Genomic DNA, 24,582 nt, shown 5'->3' on the forward strand with positions numbered 1-24,582 from the left:
CTAAGCAACATCAAAACTACACTGTAAATTGTCAGATTATGCTGTGCTGCACGGACAGCTTGTTGTATCTGAATTATTGTGGGACAGCACAGTTCCATTGTTTAATTTAACCAGGTTAGACCCACTGAGATTGAGATCTCTTTTGAAAGGGGAGACATGGACAATTATAAAGTTTCCGATTCACCCTAACTTGCATGTCTATAAATGCGCGATGAATTCCGGAGGAAACCCCACGCAAAACACAGTGAGAACATGCAAACTCCACACAGAAAGGCCACAGGTGAGAATCGACCCATGGCCTTCTTGCTGTGAGGCAACAGTGCTCACCACTAATCCACCGTGCCGCTGTTGTGCTCATATACTTTAACATTAATATAGTGGGATGTTCAAACACCCACGTTTCATCTCAATATGAGATGAAGAGGTTGTAACATCATTAACTGTTTAATGTACTTCATTTTGATGGGAAGGTCAACATGTAAACCAGAGTGAGGACTCAAAATTGAAAATATGCAGCAATAACTTCCAATTAAATCAGGAGTTGTTACTGAAACAGACATGACTTTTCCGAATAGAGGGTGAATGCACAGGTTACGGGGGCAGTTGTTGATATAAATTAAACCTCAACTGACAAAGTGGGGTCATTTATGAACCTGGTCATATTTTTTTTTTCTAATTTTAATTGAAAAAAAAAAAAAAAAAGGTTTCCTACCATGAATTTGTAAATCTATTTGTCTTGCTTTGTTCATATAATTTTGCAAGGATCAGCTCTGATTATTATACTTTACTATTTTGCAAGAAAGCATGGCCAACAGACCCTAGAATACAAGATTTACAGCTGCACAAGCATTAAGACTGATTCTTGATACCCAGAGTGAGGATTACAAGAATGATGGACAAATATATTAGAGAGTGAAATAAATATGAAGAACCCTAAAACAATCATTTATGTGGATGTATTACAATATAAAGTCAATGGGATCAGAAATAACCCTAGTCAGTCACATTAGTCGCTAAAATAGTTTGGTTGCTTGAGGGTTAACGAAAGTGTATTTATTTTTATTTTTTAACATAAAACAGGAAAGGTCCCCTTGACTTTTGACCTACAAAAGATGATTAATATTTACACACATATACACACACACACACACACACACACACACACACACACACACACACACACACACATATATATATATATATATATATATATATATATATATATATATATATATATATATATATATATATATATATATTTAGAATACATATATATATTCAGTTATATATATAAAAGTTATATTGGACTCGGCTACACCTTGTCCAGTATAACTTTTCTTCATCCAATATTTCTCTATGTTGGACTCCTACCATCCATTATACACACACACACTATGTTTTTACCTTGAGCTTCAGTAACATTCTAATTTATCCAAAGATACTTAAATCCAAGTGTAGGCTGATATTTTTAGACTACAGGATCAACATAACTTTTGGCCAAGATCACAGCAAGTCAATATCAGTAGCAGACCTTGGAGTGCAACAGAATCTTAGTTTGTCAAGCAAACTGTAAATATCACTAATTCAAAGTTCAGCCTTGATACTTAAAAAAAAAGCATGATAATTTAACGATACTGTTAATGCTATTAGATTTTTTTTTCAGAAGATATACCATTAAGATGTACATTATGACTAATCCTAATTTCAACATAACTGGATAAATATATGATTTTAAAGCCATCTTTGACTGTTTTCAAAAGATATAGCATTATAGCATTTTTCCATATGCATCTGACCAGAAGAAAGTAGTTAAAACAGAGCAGCATGCCTTTGAGCTTCATTAACATTCTAGTTTAAAGAAAGATCAGTAAACAATGAGATTTAAAAAAGCCAGTTCTGATTGTTTTAAAAAGATACAGCATCAGAACTTTTTCATATGACATTTGACCAAGAAGAATGTAGCTCAAAAACAGCAGCATGATCTTCAACTTCATTAATATCCAGTTTAAATGTAAGCATTGAAATGGAACAGAAGCCTAGTTTTTTAAAAGATGGATAAATAGTCACCCACTTGAAAAGCATAGTTGATTTTTTTTTCTAGTAAAACAACACTAATCATCATGTAAAAGATCATCTTTTACATCATCATGTAAAAGATACAAAGACAGATCGACAGAGCATACAATAACATTAGTGTGGTACTAAACTGACGTGGGTGGATGTCAAAGCATTTCACCCAGATCCACTGTTAATGGACACTGCTGTGACAGACAGATGGGATGAAACTATTCAGAAAGATGTGGCTGATGTCAAGCATTTTTTAAATTCAGACAAGACAGAAAAGTGACATAAAATATGCTGTTCATGAAGTCAAATTGAGGAACAGCTCAGTAAAGGTGGAAAGCCATTAGTGAAGACAGTCAACATAACTGGAAGCATTTGCAGAGCAACTTCATTCAAAAACCAAGGTCACATGGGGTCCCTTTGAGTTTCATTCAGTGAAAAATTCCAAACAAACACACACACACACACATTCACAAAGTCAAACTGACTGTGCGTGCTGAGGTAAAAATGTTTGTAAGCAGAAGATTTGCTTGAAAAGGCTGCATTTGGAACTTTGACCCTGTTGTGATTAGGGGTTTGGACGGGACTGGACCATTACAGGCAATGGACTCAAATGCTGGGAGCAAGGATGAGAACGGGTTGTGAACAAAAAGAGATTCGTTTACAATAATGAATAAGTGAGGAATTAAAGTGCTGATATGGAGATGGTGCCTGCAGAGCCAAGGACAGGGCCCGCATGTAGCGGTGGAAATCCGGAGCTGCAGTGCACACAGAGCCAGGCTTGGGAGCTAACAGAGTGAGTTGGAATCCTGGATATTGGGACTGGAACTGGAGCCAGGTGGAACGCACAGAGCCAAGGACGAGGAACGTTCTTGAGATGAGCTGCAGGAAGCTCGGATGTCAAAGCACATGGAAGTGACAGCGTCGACAGGTCATGCATCAAAGTCGTGGATCAATGTCAATGTAGATTCTGGTAGGTAGCAGGGTCAAGGTAGATTCTGGCAAAGACTGAGCTCAAAGCCGGGGTTTAGAGTAACCCACTCCTGATCAGGAGCTCATGAGCGTCAGGTGAGATGAGTTGCAGGTGTTCCTCGGCTCTGCAGCGCACCACCTGGAGGGAAAACAGACAACAACAAGGAGGAGAGAGAGGCAGACAAAGGCTGACCGCAGACCCAAACCACTAATTGGTGACCAGGCTGATCCTGGATATTTTATGACATTTTATTTACTTTTGGAAATTGTGCAACTCTGGACTTTCACTGAGAAATATGAGATGATGTTTATTCCACTGATGATGTAGATTCCAAGCTTCATGAAAAGATGATTGTTTCACTTTTGAAGGAAGGAATGCTTTCTGTTCATTCTGTAAAGAGGCTTCCTGGACTCGGCCAACAGAAGTGTCTGTGTATGTGGTGAAATTGTTGAGCTTGTAGAGACATTCACTTATCTCCACAGTGACATTCATGTCTCTGGGTCCTTGGCTTTTGAGGTTGACAGATGTTTGGGAAGACCCTGTGGAGTCACGAGGTCCCTGAAGAGAGGTGTTTGGTAATGCCCCTACCTTTGTAGGGGAACAAAAGTCCAATTCTTTCGGGGTCCTTTTGGTTCCTGCTGTACTGTATGGTTGTGAGACGTGGAACGTGGATGCTAACAACCAAAGGCGAAGAATAGGTATGTTTGATACTAAGTCTCTTTGGCAAATTCTTGAGTATTGCTAGAATGATTTTGTCAAATGGGTGGTGACTTAGCATGACTAAGATAAGGAGAGTCGCTTCCATTCTAAGGTAATGTTAGCTATGACATTTGGCCATGCAGCGCATTTGTCTAGGCATGATGCAGTATGCAGGTGCCTCAATACTGAGGACCACAGCAGCTGAAGATGGCCAAAGGGGAGCGAAGTTTCACCTTGCTGTGGCAAATAGGTGGATCTTTTTGAAATGTGGGGATGGATGGATCGTCTGCCTGGGTAGGCGCCATCCAGGACACAAGATAGTTTGGTAGTGCAGTGGCTGAGGCAATGCAGTGGATGCGCCAAGACATGACCTGTCCTATAGTTAGGCAAAGATGTGATGCAGACATAGAAATTTCCTAATGGCATGGCACCTTTCGGGCATACTTTAATTTAATAAAACATCTGTCTTTTGGATAGTTGTTCACGTCATCAAAGTAACTGGTCTTGGAATTAATTTTGGTGAACTTGTTTTTTCAGTTAGCAAAATTTATTACCTCTACCAAGAAAGTAAGAAAGTGTTTGTATATTTGTTTGACTGTTAGCAGGATAACTCAAAATGCAATAAGTAGATTTCAATACAATTTGAGTAAATAGATAATGTCCAGGGAAATAAGTGATTAAATTTTGGAGGTGATCCAGAACATATTCTGCAACTGAGATCGAGAAGAATGTTTGGCACATAGCAACATCCATCTATGCACATTCTATACCTGCTTGCTCCATTTAAGGGTCACGAGGAGGCTGGAGCCATTCCCAGCAATCATAATGCGTGGGGCGTGGTACGTCGCAATATTTGACTTAAAAAGTTGTAGGAGAATATTGACAAAAGTTAATGATCAAATGTATAATGTCCTCAAAAATGAGGGATTTCATTTAGAGTTCAGTCAGGAATGTATTTTGGATGCAGGATAAGGAAGATGCTTTAATCATTCAGGAACATTTAATTCAAAAAATTATTAATGAACTTTATTAACATTTTGTGGGCAGATGGATAATGTCTTCAGAGATATATGTAATTTTTGGAGTCAATCCGGAGCATATTCTGGATCCAGAAGAATGTTATACCCCATCACACTTAGTACCAATGAGCACGAGCCAAGCCGAATCATTCAGGATGTAAAAAAAAAAAAAAACAGAATCCGTGCCACATCTGGGGGGAATGAGAATTGCGGAGGACAGCTGTCCAAACACTCAGACTGCACTCCAACCCAAACCACTCCGACTGATTTGTGCACGTGCCGTGCTCATGAGCCTACAAATGCAGTGCAAATGTACATGGAACACAGTAAGAGTACCTGGACAGTTACCAGAGTGCAGTAAGAACAATAAGAATGGACTTACAAGCTGTACGATTGCAATCTGATTGTGGTTCAGCAGAATATAATCCAGCAGCACTCAAGGCACACTCGTGGTGCATTCAGGCACATTCGGCCACCATTTGATGTGGCGGAAACATGCCGAACGTACTCCCAAAAAACTATCACAATGTCACAAATGCCGTTTTCACACTGTCAGATTGTTTAGAATGCAGTCAGACAGCACTTTGACTGCCATTCAATAGTGGTTCCACTTTGACTGCGCCACGACTGTTTTGATCATGTGCAAAACATTTGAGGCGGTCGCATGACTGTGCCCGACTGTTTAGACTGCTCTGAGAATGCTGTCCAATGTTTTTCAAATGCACCTCCACACTCCACTGAATGTGGGTCGAATTTCCATTCGGACGCAATTTGGGCTCATTCGGCCTCTAGTGTGACGGGGGAATTAGAGATTAACAACAGTGAACTTAACAAGGATATGAATGGGTCTCCATGAAAGTTGTGAGCATACAGATAAATTCTTAATACCTTATTATGAAACATACAAAAACAAAGAGGTCATTAAGTTCTTTCAGCTTTTCCTTTTGTTGACCAGAGTCACCACAGCAGATCTGATACAGATCTCCATGTTGGTTTGGCAGAGATTTCACACTAGATGACCTTCCTGACACAACTCAGGAAGCACGAGTGGTCTTGACCCACAACCCAGAGCTGCCAGAACCAACTGCACACTGCACTGCATGAGCAGAAATAATACACACATGCACAGCAGATTTCTCTTTCTCCTCTCTTGAAATTCTACAAGGCTTGATGCTTGATTGAAGTGAAAGTGGTTATTTTAGTGGTGTTGAACATGTGGCCTGTGTTGAGGTGTGTGCTCTCTGAGTACCTTCTTGTTTGCATATGCAACGTGAGGCTGAGGAGAAAACCTGCTGTTTTACCATTCAACCCCGTTGCTGCAAAACAGGATTCGCTACGACTATTTTGCTGCAATGGCGAGTCAGGTTTCACGCCAATCACTGATATTTGCTTGACCTGATTTGCACAATTTCACTCAAAAAAGGGCGCTGACCTACAACTTGAAGTGAAAGTGACACGTGATAACTGCAGTGACCGTGAGAGTTCCCTATTAGTGCAGCAGATAACAGAATATTTACAGAGGAATCCTTCAAATGGTGATACAAGAACCAAATTTGGCAAAAGTACACCTTAGATATTACTCTTTTGGAAAAAAAAAAAGAAAACGACGGGCCACTTGAATTTTCAATAGGCGGCCACGTAGGGGTCAATTGAAAAATTACATAGGGGTTAAAATATAAAAATGCTCCAGTCATATTGAAAATTATATCACATTATTTGTCTGATTGTAAAGATTCCAAAAGGTATAGTTTGGACTATCTATGAATGAATTATATAGAGTTATGGGGTAAAAACAACAAGAATGGTGACAAAGTTCAGTTTCAGTTTGTACAGGGGTCAAAAGTTAGAGTTGCTCCAGTTTTGTTCAAAGGCGATGCGAATTATTGTTAACAGGGTTTCAAAAAGGAATGTTTGCACCATGTATCATGCTTAGTTATCACGTTACGGGGTAACATATGTCAACATAACATGTCATAGAATTCAGTGGATATTATTTGACCTTTACTTTAGAGACCAAACATTCAGCACAGTCAAAACTATTCCATTTATTAATCCAAGTAGCTCAATCAACAATTTGCACCATTTTTTACTAAAATTGGAGCAACTTTAACTTTTGACCCCTGTACAAACTGAAATTGACCTTTGTCACCATCCTTAAGGTTTTTACCCCATAACGCCATAACATTCAGTCGTAGTCCAAACTATACCTTTTTGGAATCTTTATCAGGAGACAAATAATGTGGTATAGTTTTCAGTATGATTGGAGCATTTTTATATTTTATATATTCTTCAATCGACCCCTACTTGGCCACCTATTGAAAATTCAAGTGGCCTGTCGGGTTTTTCAAAAGAGCAATGTCTAAGGAGAATTTGTGCTGGATTTGGTGCTTGTATCACCATGTGAATATTGTTTCAGTTATTTGCTGCACTATATTACGCAGCTGCAATTTGCTCTTTGTTTCCTCGATGCATGTGCAGATTGTTGAGATCAGCTGAGCATGTACAGTATTTACTTACCCGTCCTGGCATTCATCGTAGCTGGCGTACTCTGGTTGTCACCTTTCATGGCAGAAATACCAATACCATATTCTGTGCCTGGCAGCAGGTCTGAAGCACAAACGCAGAGAGAGCGAAATTAAACATGCAGTAAAGAAGAAACATCACACAGATGTGTTCAAAAACCACCTCAAAAGAGCGCATGCCAAACAGCATTACTCACTTGGAGTTACTTCCCAATTAGCTCCACATTCGTGATGAGGTCTCGATAAATTTGCATATTCGTCAGTATGATTTCCAAACATCCTCACTTTTGTTGCCAACAGCATAATTGATTAATTTAACATCAGTTCAGCACATAGACAGCGAGTTTCTCAAACTACTGAAATAAACATGAAGAGAGCAACTGTGAAAATGAGCGACAGATTAGTAGGGAGTGCGGCGGAAAGAGAGAAAACAAGAGGAACAGACATGGGAACGAGAGCGAGGACGACATCGATTGCAATGGGCAAAATACGGCACACGAGGGCCTTTTTCCTTCTACTCTTACGCTGGCCACAGTCTTTCCAGAAAGATGGCCTTTTAGACAAACATCCCGGCTGACCCCTCCTTTTTGACAGAACTTCAATATGCCCGCAGGATAACAACCTTTTCTGCAGATACAATCAGCAGGCCATCAGACAAGCGTGAGCTCTGGAGATAATCCTGCCATGATCAGATCCACTCTGATACAGCAGCAAAACCAACTGTCACACGCAATAATTTGCGCGTCCTCATCCTCACCTAATTATTCCACTTCACTTGAAGTCATCACAGGATGTCATCAACATTAACACATCTGATACATTTGTTAAAGAAAAGCATTTTAATATCTCAGCTAGTTCCTGAGATATGATCATGCATCTATTTTTGATGATGACCTGCTTTGCTATTGACCTTTGATCTATGACCTTCAAGCCCAAACGAAACAAGAATTCTGGACTTTCGTTAACTTTTGGAGCCATCGGCTAACCTTCGTTCAGATTCCTTCCTGCAGCTGGCGCTTTGTCAGAATTTTTAAACTCTTGAAAAATTTGAACGAATACCGCCGACAATCTCAATTCGTCTGCATTTTGTTCTGCTTTCGTTGTTAACGGTTTCGTATCATTTGCTTAGTTGTCGTAATGTTAGCATTTCGTTTGAATTTTGTCCAACTTCGTTTAACCTCCCAAGTCCGACATATTGAACGAAGGTTGATGAACACAGCAACATCTGAATTAATCAATAATTAAAGCTTTGACGAGAGGAATGAAACATCATTGTATCACGAATGAATCGTTCATTTTGGGACAAAAAAAGCAATGTTTTCATACAGAAACAATAGCGTGAAGAACGTTTTATCAAGTACTTTAACCATTTATGCATGTTTCAACCGTTTGTGGCTGGCCTGCATGTGCCTGCATGTGCGTGTCTGCGGGAGTAGCCTTTTGTGTGACATGGACAGTTCCCCATGTCTGATGCCATGGACTCATCAGGACAAGTATACTATCACAGATAAAATGTCCAACAAGGTACAGACACGCTGCGAGAACTCAGAATGTAAAGACAAACAGAAGTTGTTGTCATTGTGAATCTTTTGTTTTGATTTCATTTAAAGTGTTGAGGTCGATGTTCAATTTGTTTTCTTTCGTTTGTTTCAATTTTGTTTCATTCCTTTTGTTTCGGTGATGGGACAAGTCTTTCATCCACCTTTTCTCGATGATTTTTGACTGTCACTTTTTATTCTTCATCCAGCTATCGACATGTGCCGTGTGACTGTGGCTTAACATGACCTGTGGTGTGACAGGATGGTCAGTTGAGTTTATCCGCCAAGTCTGATTGAACTTGATCATTGCAATTTGAAGACATCACCACCGACAGACAAACATGACTCTGATAAGCACAATAACCAATAGCCTCTTCATGTGTCATGGTCAGGCTAAAAACTTTGATCTCTCTCCTGTTATCTAGATGGTACACAGAAACAGAAACAGCACAACTAATAATATCTTTAGTACCATACCCCAAATTCTGTTACCGGTATTTACCATATTTTCCAGAGTATAAGTCACATTTTTTTTTCTGTATATTGAACTCACTTTTTAATACGTTTCCCTGGTGGTGAGTTTATCAGTTTATGCATGACACAGTGTGTGCTGTTACTTAACAGAAGGACTTTTTGATGCACAAATAAATGTGCAATGGACAACATACTGGAAGTTATATGATGCAGTTTGGACAACAGGAAACTTCAAATGGACAAGGATGCAGAAGTGAAAAGTGGATACACAATATGGTAATTAACTTACAGATCAGTAAATCAATCCCTGACAAGTACTGGGTGTCAAACTGTCCTTGAATACCAGTAACAATCAGACAGGTTTGGTGTGGGTAGGTGTATCCAAGTATAAAATCTTCGATCAAATGAACAATAAACATGGACTCCACATACAAGGTGGATAAAGATCAAATCCGATTGATGGGCATTGTCACCCTCATGTTGTTTCAAGCTAGGTCAATGTTGTAACACTTGCCAAAGTGCTAATCAAGCCACCACTATCCAGGACTGGGCCATGTGAAGTGTACATGGAAGCTTTTGGAGATTCTGAGTGTGCTTATGGGTCATGTGGTCAATAAAACAAATCACTGACTTGCCAGCTGTATTCCATTTTATTGGGACTCTTCATCTATTCAAATGTGGTTGAAGTACTTGAGTACTAAAAAGTAGTAACAATACATTGCTGTGCTTGAGAGTACCTTTGGGATAACTCAAGGTATTAGTCACAATGAGTTAATTTGATTAGGATATCTGTAACTTTTCATTCATTATTGGGTTGCAAACACAAGCCACACAATGAATGAGTGAATACATTAATGAATTTGTTCCTACGTACCTGTTAAAGTAGTCTTAGTGGTGACTCCTTCATTACGTGGTACAATTATTTTATCATACAGATCACCTGCTAAAGTACTGTACACCACCTGGTAGCCCTCCACCTACATTTAGACACATATGAAAGATAACAAAATAAAACACAAACTTTGCGTCTGTCTCAGACTGCCGAAACACCATTAGGTTTCTATAACTACGGCTGAATCAATATTCTAGAGTTTGTATTTACATCAAACAACATATGGTGTAGCTCTAATTACTTTACCTCCGCCTCACTGTTATCCCATTCCAGCTCCAATGTAGTGGAGGTCTTAGCCAGGAGTCGTACGTTCTTGGGGGCATCGATCTCTGAGAAGAACGATACAGCTGAAAATGTTGGGGACACTCAGACTAGTTCACAGGGATTTGGAACAAACCAACATCAACCATAAATATATAATAAATCATAAGCTGCTGAAACCTCCCAGACTTTAAGTAATATAGCAGAGCTTATTTTATGCTGTCAGGATTACCCAAGTGTCTGCCATTATAAACAATTTAGCCCATTTGGTGGCAGTAGCCATGATATGTAGATTAAAAAAAGATTCTTGAGTGTACTCAGAACAAGTTGCGAAAATGTTTTCACTCACAAATCTTTCTTCTGAACAGAGTTTCTGAGATTACAAATGACCTTGAGCAGATGTTCATTACCATACCCAATAAAAGCAGTATGGTATATCACAGGCTGTATGTCATCAGCTTTTCTACTCCCACAGGCAGACTAATGCACTCCCATCAACACATCTGCTCCTTGTCAGCCCTCACCAGTAGTAAATTCTGTAGAAATGGGGCCGCTCTCATTTCCTTTCCTCACGCCGCACAGAGACACCTCGTAACGTGAGCCAGGACGTAGAACCTGCAAAATAGGGATCACAAAAAGCAGGGGTGTTTTTGTCTGTATTCACCTCTTTGTATGGATTCATTGATGTTGTTTTATCATGACAGACAGATGCAAACAGACTTTTGCAACAATAATTTAAAAGGGTCATATGATACAATTTTTAAAATAATATATGCAGTTAAATCAGGTTAGGGTTTCATATAAAACATTTGCAAAGTCGCACAGTTCTACATATGTGCATGTAAAAACTCTGGTACAATAAACAAAATTCACAGTTTAGCCCAAAATGACAGTTTAGTACTTTGGAGTCATTCGATGCAGAGACACATCAAAGTCATATGACTGAGTTAAGCGGTCATACCATCAAATATCCCACACTCGGGAGTTTCTGTTTGAATATGTGTTGAAAGTGCATGCAGACTTCAACCTGTATTCCAGTTTTAAAAATTTGTTTATAGCCCCTTTAAAAGTTGAATAATGATTAATAATTTTTGACAGCCTTTTTCCTGATTATTATGGAAATGTGTGAAGCGACGCTTCCTGTGATCGTGTCATCCAGCACGTGTGAATGGGACATCTCTCCCTCCTTCCTCCTCTCTACCCAGAGCAATTACAAGGGGGAAAAAATACTTTTGTTTATTATTTGGTAGAAAATGCACATCCAAACCAAATAAAAATGATCACCGACCCACATATTTGTTTGTGGATTGGTTGCATTCAGTGCGTGTGTAAACATCTGCCTCTTTTGCCACCTCTGGCCATTGGGGGTGTAAACCAGTCAAAATGGCAAACTCCATGTGGTATTGTTAAGAAAAAAAAGGCCATCAAAGACAAACTGAAGTGCCAATGCCTCCTCGAGGTGGACAACCGGAGGAAAGTGTCAGGTCTGTGACATGTCCAAAACAAGTCAGAGAGGTCTTGTTTTGCACAGGAATTGTTTTTCTAAGCGGCACAAGTAATTTGTGTCACATTTTATTGCATTGTAAATAGTTGTACAAAAAAAACCTGAAGCATTTCCTGCATTTTAATGTAAATAGTTGTATATAACTTTGTTGGTTGCTACATTTGTATCAATGTTTTTGAAATTTACAATTTATATTTACATTCTAAGTTCTAAAAAATTATTTGTTAAACATTTTGTGATTTTCACAGTAAAAAAAAAAAACTATTCGGATTTTGTTTTTGTGCAAATATTTGGTTCATTGTGTTAATACAGTATGTCAGAATGAAATAAAAAGCGTGAAGTCAGACAGGTGAGGTTGTGCTAAAAACAATTACACCAAAAAAAGGCAAAGTAAACAGTTTTTAAAGTAAATTATGAAGGTAAAACCAAAAGTAGTCAATAACGGCCAATTATACCCTGGACTCCAAAGGATTAAGTGCATATCCAGATTCCCTCATACCCATAAAGACATGCTCACTGAAGACACCTGTTGGCTGTACAACACCCATATGTTTGATGGGAGAGATTTTAACTCATCAGCAACTGCAATGCTTCTACTTCAAACAGTACCCTTCTCAGAAAGGGGCATCCTCTTCACACACAGAAACATTTTACAAGAAATGAATTTATTGTATTAATTCTGTGAAAGAGATCATGGTATTATTTATTTGTCATTAAAAGTAATAATGCCATTTTAATGAAATTTGGTGGAAGGGAGAGGCATAAATTAAGGACGTTTGGTGCAGATCTGGGTCCAGAATTCTAAGATAAAGCCTTTCTGTAATATGATAATGATATATTTTTCTTTCTGTCATTTGGTCTCACACAAAGTATTTATTGAACACTCACACTCACAAGGAAAATCAACACAAAGGTGGATTTGCCACAACCTGAGACTGTTCAGAGTTTAAGCCAAAGTCCTGGAGTTTGTGTTTCATGAACATCTCTGCAGATTTGCAATCTGGCAGCTTTGTGAACACACCTACTAACCTGCAGAGAGTACTGGCTGAGTGTTGGCTGGAGGCGGAAGGTGGTCCGTGGGCCCTCACCTCCCACCAGGCCATAACGCAACACAATCTGGTCAATCTTAGCCTTTGGTGGAGTCCACTCCACAAATGCCACAGTGTCAGACACATCCCGGACAATGAGGTGAGTAGGACCATCAATCACTTGGAAAAATTAAAAGAATAGTATAATTTAGTTTTGCCATAGTGTTGCTTTCTTAAAGCTACAGTGTGTAGAATTTAGAGTTGTTTATTAGCAGAAATTGAGTATAGCATTCAAACAATCTGTTCTTTAGTTGCATTACCTGCAACTTTGAATTGATGTGCTTTCATAAGATGAGTCCTTCATATCTTTATGGGAGCAGGGCACCCTTATGGAGGACACCATGTGGCACCCCCCATGTTGATACATAGCCATAAAGGGACATACTTACACCATCTTTCGCATTTTGTATTGCAGCTGGAAGACTGAAGAAAAAGAACAGGACTATAAGACTGCTTCCCAATAAACACTGTCTCCTGGTTAGTAGTAGAGAAGCTTGAATCTTCAACTGGACTGGGTTGCTTGACGCAAGGACGTTTCGCTTCTAATTGCAGAAACTTCTTCAGCTAAATTTCTTGCTCTGGTAGTCTGACTTCTGTCTTAACTCTTGTACAGAAGAAAGAGGCCACCTTCTCTACAAGATGAGGCCATCTTCTCTACAAGAGTCAAAGAGGAGAAAGACTACCAGAGCGAGAAATTTAGCTGAAGAAACTTCGGCGATTAGAAGCGAAAAGTCCACGCGTCAAGCAACCTAGTCCAGTCGAAGATTCATGCTTCTCTACTATGGAAACCACCTGGACAACTGAGAGCCTTCACAGAAATCCTGATTGGTAGCGCAAACTAACAAGTTTCAGAATCCTCATTTTTGTGAAATGGGGGAATCAAACATATTGTTTATCACAAGAGAAGGCAAGGGGGCCTGAATTTCTGTCACCAAAGATGTGAAAATGTGAGAGGAAAAAAAAATCCTGACCCACAATGGTGTAATGCAATCTGAAACCTCACCACTAAAATCAGGTGCCACTAAAATCAACACATTGTGGCTTTAAAGAGAAGAATTTATCAGATGTGACGCATATGGTGACACAATTTGTTTTAAACCAGAAGCAAAGATAACTGTTTTTGACACACTGGTTGACAGAAAAGAGCTGCTGTTAAGAGAAAAATAAAATCAAACAAGGTCAAATGCAGAAGTTCACTAAATGATGCATAAAGTGTCAGTATACATGCATTTCAGTTTAATGTGCTATTGCAAGTCAAATCCATCAACATATTTAACCAATACAAGAAATTCTTACACACAAAACACACTCTGGCGTCTATCATTTTGATGCATATTTCAGTGAAAGCAAGTACTTTTGATCTGCACATCATCACTTTGCTTTCTTATAAATACTGCAGCTAAATGTAGCTGAGAGCTACAGCTCAGCTGACAATTACGCACAGTTTATTTGATGAGTTCATCATGATACGCTTGCAAAAGAGTAAAGCCAGCATGAAAAATTGAGGAAATGCACCAAAATAGCACATGAAGCCTCCTTACCGAGCTGTCATAGCATCATTAATCTCTACTACTGCAGAACTCAGGGGGAGCCCACAATATGAATGACATATTTCACACCCTGAGCAGCACAGGCATATCCACAAATCGTTTCTTTAATCTACTGATCTACTAATCTACTGAAATTAAAAAGCTTTGTAAAATATACATATTGCAGGTTCAGTTTGATGCTTTCTAGAACATTATTGCACGCCTAGGTCTTGTCCCAGAATGCAACCTGAAGACAGTTACAGGGACAGCCGCTCTCACTGTCTCCGTGGGAAGGATAAATCTTTGTTATAAATTATTGAATAACTTCAATTTTGTCTTTTCCTCATTCTTTATACGATAAGGTATCCCACAGTGTAGTGGGCACACATGCAAAATTAATGAGAAGATGTCATGAATTATTAATCGGTACTTAATTACAGTCCATGGAATGAATGGTGATGTGAGAGGAAATTGATGGTATTTTGACTGGAGATACAAAGTCTAAATTGTGAGGGACTTATTTTGAATTGGGTCGATTATGAATGTTGTAGAAGGGTGAGGAGTGGGGGCAAAACCTCAGTAAGGTTTGAATTATGGGCCTATGCCAGCATATTTTAAAGTGAGTCTTCAATGAGCGTGTCCATGTGTGCAATCCAGTCCCATCTTCCAGTGATGAAGAATGAAGGCAACACAGAAGTGCCAAATTTTGCAATTCCTTGAATGGCCACTTAAGATGGGCTCCAAAAGCGTGCCAGTCCCAATGGATGACTGTGTTAAAATCTCCAACTTTACAATTAAACATGTAGTCAATCTGGGTAAAAATATGGTTTTGGTCTCTGCTTGTTTCCCCGTTCATGACAACTGGAGGGGGATGAGTATTTAACTCACCAGTTTAAGGCATTTTAAGCCATAAACTCAGTCCCTTTGTGCACACTTGATCCTGTCAGATCCCAGAAGTTAAATAGGGCAGGTTCTGATTAGTACTTGATTGGGAACTGCTTGGGAAGACTAGGGGCTGTACAGTGCTTCTCTAACTGGACTTGCATCTGGAAGGGCAATCCAGCATAAAGCTTGGACCAAAGTCCCATGCAGGTCAGATGTGATGACCTCGAGCAACTACACAGTAAATTTTGCAGTAAAGTTTTTTGTTCTGATTGCACTACGCAGTAAATTTTGCAGAGTAAATTTACTCTGCGGGGATAACATTTGGTCCCAGTCTAAATAGAGTAAAATACACTCTATTACAGAGTGAAATCAGCTCTACTGTCTTGTCAAATTAAGTGTTTCTACTCCAGTAAGAGCTGATTTAGCACTGTGATAGAGTATATTTAACTCCATTTGGACTGGGACCAAATGTTATCCCAGCAGAGTAAATTTTACTCTGAAAAATTTAGGGCAATCAGAACAAAAAAACATTATGAATATAATTTGGGGTGTAGTCACTTTGAGCTCCCTGTTAATTCCAGAATAGAATTTAAAATTCTTCTTCTTACTTATAAGGTTTTGAATAATCAGGTCCCATCTTATCTTAGGGACCTCATAGTACCATATCACCCCAATAGAGCGCTTCGCTCTCAGACTGCAGGCTTACTTGTACTTCCTAGGGTTTGTAAGAGTAGAATGGGAGGCAGAGCCTTCAGCTTTCAGGCTCCTCTCCTGTGGAACCAGCTCCCAATTCGGATCAGGGAGACAGACACCCTCTCTACTTTTAAGATTAAGCTTAAAACTTTCCTTTTTGAAAAAGCTTATAGTTAGGATTGGATCAGGTGACCCTGAACCATCCCTTAGTTATGCTGCTATAGACTTAGACTGCTGGGGGGTTTCCCATGATGCACCCAGTGTTTCTTTTTATTCACCTCTTTTTGTTCTGTATGCACCACTCTGCATTTAATCATTAGTGATTGATCTCTGCTCTCTTCCACAGTATGTCTTTTTCCTGGTTCTCTCCCTCAGCCCCAACCAGTCCCTGCAGAAGACTGCCCCTCCCTGAGGCTGGTTCTGCTGGAGGTTTCTTCCTGTTAAAAGGGAGTTTTCCTTCCCACTGTCGCCAAGTGCTTGCTCATAGGGGGTCGTTTTGACCGTTGGGGTTTTTCTGTAATTATTGTATGGCTTTTGCCTTACAATATAAAGCACCTTGGGGCGACTGTTTGTTGTGATTTGGCGCTATATAAATAAAATTCATTTGATTTGATTTGATATTAGTTCTGGTTCTTCAGCTCATCGGCACCAGAGACTCAGTGTTCACAACATGGTTCCTGGCCTCTCAATTTCCGTATTGAGCCTGTCTGTCTGCGTTCCGCTGCAGTGTTCTTTGATTCACTGTTTTCTGCATTCCACACATCTCTAGTCATCTGTAGTTCTGGTTTGAGTGATTGTAGCAGCCCTCTCATTGGCTTCTCTTCCTCCACAGTGACCTCATCCTCCATCAGCTCCCCAGGGGGCCACCTGGACCACGGACCACTCAGCTCCCCCATCTTGGACTGCCACCTGATCTAGTGCTACGTGGGCTGATACCACCTGAGTCCACCACAATGCTGGCCAGGTTTCCACTCTGCCTACCTCCAAGACTGAATTCACTATTTATGCAACATTTGTGCTGTGACACCTTCCTGGTTCATTAAATCCTACTGTTTTCTCATTCAGTCTCCCTGCTTTGGGGTCCAAGCCTGGTTTTCGGGTCAGAATCATAACACATATGTAGTCATTTTATTGAGGCCATCAGTTTTTAATACCAGCAACCGAGCCACCAGTTATGAGAACGTGCAGTCTAAAAAAATATGTGTTAATTTAAAATCCATGCCTAAGGTCTCTTAGCTTTATTTAGTTTGATAACCCCATGATGGAGGTGGGTGGTGGCAGGGGGGGGGGGGGGGGGGGGGGGTGCTCAGGCTTCATTTGGCCTGCCCAGGTTATTTCGGTTTTGCCTCCACTCTACCTCATTACCGATTTTGTAGTTGGCCAAGAGTTAAGCAGTCAGGCATTGCCAAGATGGTGACATTTGGAACCTCCCCATTTGGGCTTCAATCCAGTTCTTCAGAAAACCTATGAGTGAGTTTCAGTACTTTGGGGCTTACTTGTTAGCTTAACAGCCTTGTAACTGGAGGGATATATGTTCAATCCCCCAACTGTACAGACAAATAGTGGGTGTGGAAATTGGAAAAAATAAAAATAAAAGCAGCTCTTGATTCGCCCAAGTTGCTCATGGTGTGGAGTTGAGTGCCATGCACGGCTTGTCATATTGGTATGAGTGACTGGATGAACGTAATAAAGTCCTCTGAGTGGGGAAAATCACTACAGAAATACAATCCATTTTACCCTAATCAGCTTTGACAGAAAGGGAAAAAACATATATCAATATCCAAATATAAATGAAAGTAATACTTTAGCCTATGCTGGGCCCCGGTTCCAAGCAATCCTGTGTAAATAATGTAGTGGCTTACAAAATCATTCTTTAGATGTCCTTCCACCAATCAACCCTATGATCATTTTTTATAAAGCATAAATAAAAAGAAATTGCAAACGCTCATCAGAAAAGAGAATGTAACTGAAAGAAACATTACTGATTGTATGTCTTGAATCGTTTTGATCTTGGTGTGTTTCTGTTGAACAAAATTCAGAAAACAAAGCACACTTTTAAAAAAAACCAAACTCTATGACAACACACAGAGCCAAACCTGTGCATAAAACAGAAGGCACCACTTGGACTTTTCATGTTTCCTTGATGAGCAATAGCAGTTTTTATGTTATTCTTTCTTTCTGAATACATTTTTTTTAATATCTGTGGTAGCATCAGAGCAGTCTTGTTCCATTATGAAATGGTTTAATTCAGCTTTTGTTGCAATTGAGTTATTTACATCCCCAGCTGCAGTTGCTCTGTGCCAAATGGTTTGAGAGCCACTTGTGATGGCCGTGCAATAAGGACATTTTTGGTGCTTTGATGAATACTCCACTGATTCGGGCAAATGCCCTTGTTGCTATGATTTGAATTCCACAAAGAGATAATTAACTGTTTGCACTCAATAGCATGACTTATGCATTATACATACATGTTGTGACAGTGGCGGTGACCGGCTGGCTTCGACCCTGGTCTCTGAGGGCCACTAGATTGACAGTGTATTCTTCCCCTGGCCTCAGACCAGTCTGCAGAAAAGATGTGATGGTGCTGGGAAGTTGTGCAGTCATTCCTCCATCATTGTCCTGAGGTGAAACAAATATGTAGAAGTATTTAAAAAAGAGAACAGAACTGACATTACCTGCACATTTTCCTCAACTATCCTGGAAAATACAGTGAGGAAAGAGACAGAAAGGAAGGTAGATAGGTTAGTCGGTGGGTAGGATGGCCATCTGACTGACTGACAGATCGTGCAACCTACCCGCCTACCTACCTACCCACAGACAGACAGACAGACAGACAGACAGACAGACAGACAGACAGACAGATAGATAGATAGATAGATAGATAGATAGATAGATAGATAGATAGATAGATAGATAGATAGATGTAAAGTCCATCTTCTCCAGTTGTGAATGCAATAACTCAAAACCAATAAAAGGAACTTTCCTATTTATAATGGTATTTAATCAGAACACACTAAATTTTGGAGAAAATTAATGCACCATAAAAATCCAAAAATTAGCTTTGTTATGCCTACATAATATCCCATAGACATACTTGCAACCTACCGTTTTGCTCGGGGATGCTGGTGGATTAGGAGCAGGTGTGGTTGTCAGTGAAACAGAAAAGCCAATATTATATGATTGTTTCAAAGTGGTGAAACTGTAAAACTCAAATAATAGTCATACTTCCATACAACGCTGTGAAAAGTGTTTTCTTCTGAAAGTAGTTGTGAAAAAAAGTGTGATGCCCAAAAATTCAAACTCTGTCAACAAAGATCAGCTTTCTTTCATATTTGAAAGTGTTACGTAGGATGGTATTCTACGTGATGTGGTTACATCACACAGCTGAAAAATGTTTCGTGGTGCACACATACCAGCTGCTCCGACGGGTGTCGCCCTGGAGTTGTACATATTCACATTATGTGTGAAGGGGCCTTTAAGATTTACACATTAGCTGGTTTCTGTGCAGGGGATTTTCTGCACTGTATGTATGTTCTTCATTGTTATAAACTTTTAAATTGCATGGCAAAAAATATAAATAAATAAATAAAATGTTGTACCTGGTGCAGTGGTATTCTGCAGAGGCAGCATTCTACATTTCCAAAGGCCTGTCAGTCATCCATATGGAGCTCCTGCAATTCCCAGCTGTTCTCACAGCACTCGTTTCAAATACGGTTTCTGCTGCCAGACAGATGTTACACCTATACTGTTGATCCAAGTTCCCCAAAAGAATGGGATAAAACATCATGTTTTCCAAATGAAAAACAATGCTTATTGCTGTAATCACCTCAGCAATCTGGAGAATTTGGGGAGGGGGCAGTAACATATAAAGGAATTTTTCAATAATAAGTGTTATACAATCTCAATAATCACATATTTAATGAAAACCAGTGGTAAATAAAGCAAAATGAATCACAGCAATGTTCCCTCTAACAATATTAGCTGTCATCTGGCCTATAATCAGTCGTTAGTCATTGTCAGTCACAAGCTGGAATAGAAGACAAAACAATGATGTCTGAGTCCTTTATCATTTTTTTATTACTTTAATTTTATTTTGTGACAGATGTGCTGGCCATTTAGACTGTTCGGTTTCTAACCTGGTAGCATCCACAAAGAAGTGTAGAAGTAGTTGAGTTTTCCCAGGTTTTTTTTTTCAGTCAGACAACATGTAATTTTCAAGGTTAAAAAAAGAGGCAGCAATATATAAAATAAAAATGTTTGAAATGAGTTATATCAAACATTAACAAGCAGCTGTGGCTACCAGATGTGTGCTTTGGAAATGAACAACAAAACATAAAAAGAAAAAAGAAACAAACAAATGGTGAACAAGCTCATTTCAAGTATGAAGTCCCAATTAAAGTAAATTAAATGATCTTACATGGATGTGCTTTGTTTGAGTTGGGGCTACATATATTTATTAGATGGAAATCCTGCTCATAATTGAATTGAGTTCATCCAGTAAGTCATTTTTTTGAGTGCACCTGCTCCCAGTTTCCATCCATAGATGTGATTAGAAAATTATTCCTTGCGACAATACCAATCATGTCCAAAAAATGGCAATCTGTAGTCAGGCGTGCAAAAAACTGGTGCTCATAGTGCTTGTGCATGCTGAAAATAAATGATGTGCAGCAGAACAGAGGGAAGCACGCCTCAGAATTAAAGTGATGATGACAGATTGACAGAAAAGTGTGTCTCCCTGTGTTGTCTGCTGTGTATCATGTAGTTTTTTCATGCATGAGCACCAGGAGCACCAGTTATGTGCATGCCTGCCTATATGCTATTCCACAGGCAGAAAAAAAGTGACTTTTTGGATCACTCTGGTGGATATTTCCATGAATAATGGGACATGACCACGCAAAACAAATTTTCAGTTATAGAGTCTAAAAAAAGGTGCAACTTATTTATAAAAACCTTGACTTTACAATACGAGTTGAATTCATGAGCAAATATCCCTTTTCCACATGAATTTTGACGGTTAGATTTTTACATTTGATTTTTTGAGTAGACATATGTTCTTATTACATGTCCCTCTGGAAAGGTCAGACATGTAGGGGGAGTGGAAACAGTTTTCTAAGATTTCCTAAAACCTTTTAAATCAAATCAAATCAAATCAATTTTATTTATATAGCGCCAAATCACAACAAACAGTTGTGAAACAAACCTTTCTAACAAACAGACCTTTCTAATTTTAGAGATATTGCGCAAATGCAAAAAAGCAGTCCTACATATTTGTTTAATATGTGCACTGAATGACATATCCTGATCAAATATGACTCCAAGATTTCTCACAGTATTACTAGAGGTCAGGGTAATGCCATCCAGAGTAAGGATGGCATTACCCTATATGGCATTACCATTATTTTAAGCCCAGAAAGGCATGAAAGACAGTGTAAAACCATCCATATTTTGATTATTTCATCTTTTCCTAAGCAAATCAGTAAAATATTTCAGAAAACATGTCTTTATATCTGCAAGCCATGTTAATGAATCAAATGTAACATCCATCATGTAACATCCACTACATGGATTTTTTCTCAACACTGAAGCCAGTACTGCCAAGTGCCTCAGTATTTGTTCTCTACTACAGTCAGTATATTAGTGAGCCGGCTCACCCTATACACCTGGGCTTCACAATCATGAATTGTTGTTAGTTTTCAGAAAATTTTGAAATAAAGTTTGAAGTATTTTTCTTGTAACAGCCATCACACTCATATTTTGTTTTCATAAAATAATGGAAGCATCACTGGATATCTTTTCTTCCCTGCCTAAATTTCAATTTCAATTTATTTTCATTTATATAGTGCCAAATCACAACAGAGTTGCCTCAAAGCGCTTCACACAGGTAAGGACTAACCTTACCAACCCCCAGAGCAACAGTGGTAAGGAAAAACTCCCTCTGAGGAAGAAATCTCAAGCAGACCAGACTCAAAGGGGTAACCCTCTGCTTGGGCCATGCCACAAACATAAATTACAGAACAATTCACAGAACAATTCACGGACAAATATACAAGAAATGCTATTGGCACACAGGACAGGAGGATCGCCAACATGAATACAACTTCCATCTCTGGATGGAGCTGCACCTTAAACAGAGAAAAAAAAACAGTATCAGGCATCAGAAAGACAAAAAATACTGAATAATTTGCCAGCATTAAACAAGATAAACAGAGAAATACAAAGGTGATCGCCGGCCACTAGCCCTAAACTTCACTAAAAGACCCAGAATTTAGGTAAGGTTGAGGCCACAGCCCGCTCCAGATTACTAATAAATGAATTAAAAGAGTAAAAAGCATAAAACAAAACTGTACCAGTATGCTAGCCATGTGAAAGGGAAAATAAGTGCGTCTTAAGTCTGGACTTGAAAGTCTCCACAGAATCTAACTGTTTAATTGACACAGGGAGACCATTCCACAGAACAGCGGCACGATAAGAGAAAGCTCTGTGACCCGCAGACTTCTTATTCACCTTAGGGACACAAAGTAGTCCTGCACCCTGAGAACGTAAAGCCCGGGCCGGTATGTAAGGTTTAATTAGGTCAGCTAGGTAGGGAGGTGCCAGTCCATGAATAATTTTATAGGTTAGTAGCAGAACCTTAAAATGCGACAGGAAGCCAGTGAAGGGATGCCAAAATGGGTGTAATGTGGTCAAACTTTCTGCTTCCTGTCAAAAGTCTGGCTGCAGCATTTTGAACCAATTGGAGACACCTAATGCTAGACTGCGGTAAACCAGAAAATAGAGTATTGCAGTAGTCCAATCTAGAAGAGATAAATGCATGGATCAGGGTATCAGCATCAGCCATAAACAGGATGGGACAAATCTTCGCTATATTTTGCAGGTGGAAGAAAGCAGTCCTAGGAATATTTCTAATGTCGAGGCCAAAGGACAACGAAGGATCAAAAATTACCCCAAGGTTCCTCACTTTGTCAGTGTGATGTATGACACACGAGCCGAGGCTGAGTGTTAACTGGTCAACGCTCAGCCTCGGCTCGTGTGTCATACATACATACTAAATTCTGTGTTCAATGACAATAAAGGCAAAATTACATTATTATTATTATTATTATTAATAAATACCTCAAGACCTTAACTATGCCCATACACAAGATTAGGGACTTATGGCTTCCACCTTCAGTGTGAGACTAGTTGAAATGACTCAGAATCCTTACAAATGTAATGTCCACCGTGCATCAAAGCTCAGAATCACCTTTATTATTGCACAGCAATCAGCACAAAAAAATTTGCTTGTGCATCCTCAAAAACAATGCCCACCCTCACACATAACTTACCCACACACATACTTCAATAAATATTAAAAGCATCAGGTGATTTTTTTGGGGGTGGGTGGGGTGGGGGTGTAAGGCAAGCTCAGAGACAAACATAACTCTTATTGCACTGATCCCACATTGTCATTGTCCCATATTGCACATATCCCATGCTGCACATGTCCCATATTGCACGTATCCCTCGAAAACATCAATTAACATTTAAAATACCCAGCTTTAATCACCCAGTTTATTCAGTTTGTCGTCATGATTTACCCTTTACAAGATGATTGCATTTAATATTTCTTATTTTATTGTTTGAACAAATTGGAGGGATGGACTCATTTCCAAATCTCCAAAAAAAGAGTCCACCCTTCCCCCCCTTTCCTGATCCACCTTTCAGAAAATGCGTGTTCACACAGGCTGACTGGAGATCTTCTCTACATGATGTCATCTGGGGAAATAACACCCCCTCCAGGTAGGTGCCACTCCCCCAGCTAGGTGTGTGCTCCACCCACTGACGCCGCCTCACAAAAAAAATAAAAAAATAAAACACATCAAAGGTACAAGCAAAGCATGCCAGTTACTTTGCGGTTGGGTGCACAACGGAACACAGAAGTATTTTTCACCCTTAGCTCCGACAACTACAAACCTGAAGACCAAGGGGCTTAATTACATTTTTGATGGAAATGTACCCACATCAACTCCAAAAGTAGTGTATGAGTGTGCTAACCATTTCACTTTGGCCTGAGGGTGACTACAATGTAGGAGTTACTGCCTTGAAGATCAAGCATTCATTCAGTGCACCTGGAAAGTATTCACAGCACTTCACTTTTTCCACATTTTATGGTACAGCCTTATTCCACAATGAAGTAAATACATTTTTCCCTGAAAATTCTAGACACAACACCCCATAATGACAACATGAAAAACTTTTTTATGTTTAATTTTTGAAAATTTCTTAAAAATAAAAAAATAAGAACTCCTATGTACAGATGTATGCACATCATTTGCTAAATCCCCTGTTGATACACCTTTGGCAGCAATTACAGCCTCAAGTCTTCTTGAATATGATACCACAAGCCTGGCACACCTATCGTTGGGCAGTTTGCCTATTTCTCTTTGCAGCACCTCTCAAGC

The 24,582-nt window shown here is 39.4% G+C and overlaps 1 protein-coding gene and 1 long non-coding RNA gene across 2 annotated transcripts in view; one reads left to right on the forward strand and one right to left on the reverse strand.

Annotated features, from left to right (window-relative positions):
• tnr (tenascin R (restrictin, janusin)) overlaps positions 1-24,582 on the reverse strand; it is a 306,961-nt gene that overhangs the window by 103,007 nt on the left and 179,372 nt on the right. Inside the window, 6 exon segments of the mRNA XM_034182776.1 lie at positions 7,273-7,362; positions 10,164-10,266; positions 10,428-10,528; positions 10,967-11,057; positions 12,976-13,154; positions 18,610-18,760. Of these exon segments, the coding sequence (XP_034038667.1) occupies positions 7,273-7,362; positions 10,164-10,266; positions 10,428-10,528; positions 10,967-11,057; positions 12,976-13,154; positions 18,610-18,760 (715 nt within the window).
• On the forward strand, positions 67-20,646 carry LOC117521476. Its single transcript, XR_004563950.1, has 3 exons — positions 67-78; positions 13,172-13,175; positions 20,522-20,646. It is a non-coding gene; the product is annotated as an uncharacterized LOC117521476 (long non-coding RNA).

Source organism: Thalassophryne amazonica, chromosome 12, assembly GCF_902500255.1.
Source record: "Thalassophryne amazonica chromosome 12, fThaAma1.1, whole genome shotgun sequence".
Lineage (NCBI taxonomy): Eukaryota > Metazoa > Chordata > Actinopteri > Batrachoidiformes > Batrachoididae > Thalassophryne > Thalassophryne amazonica.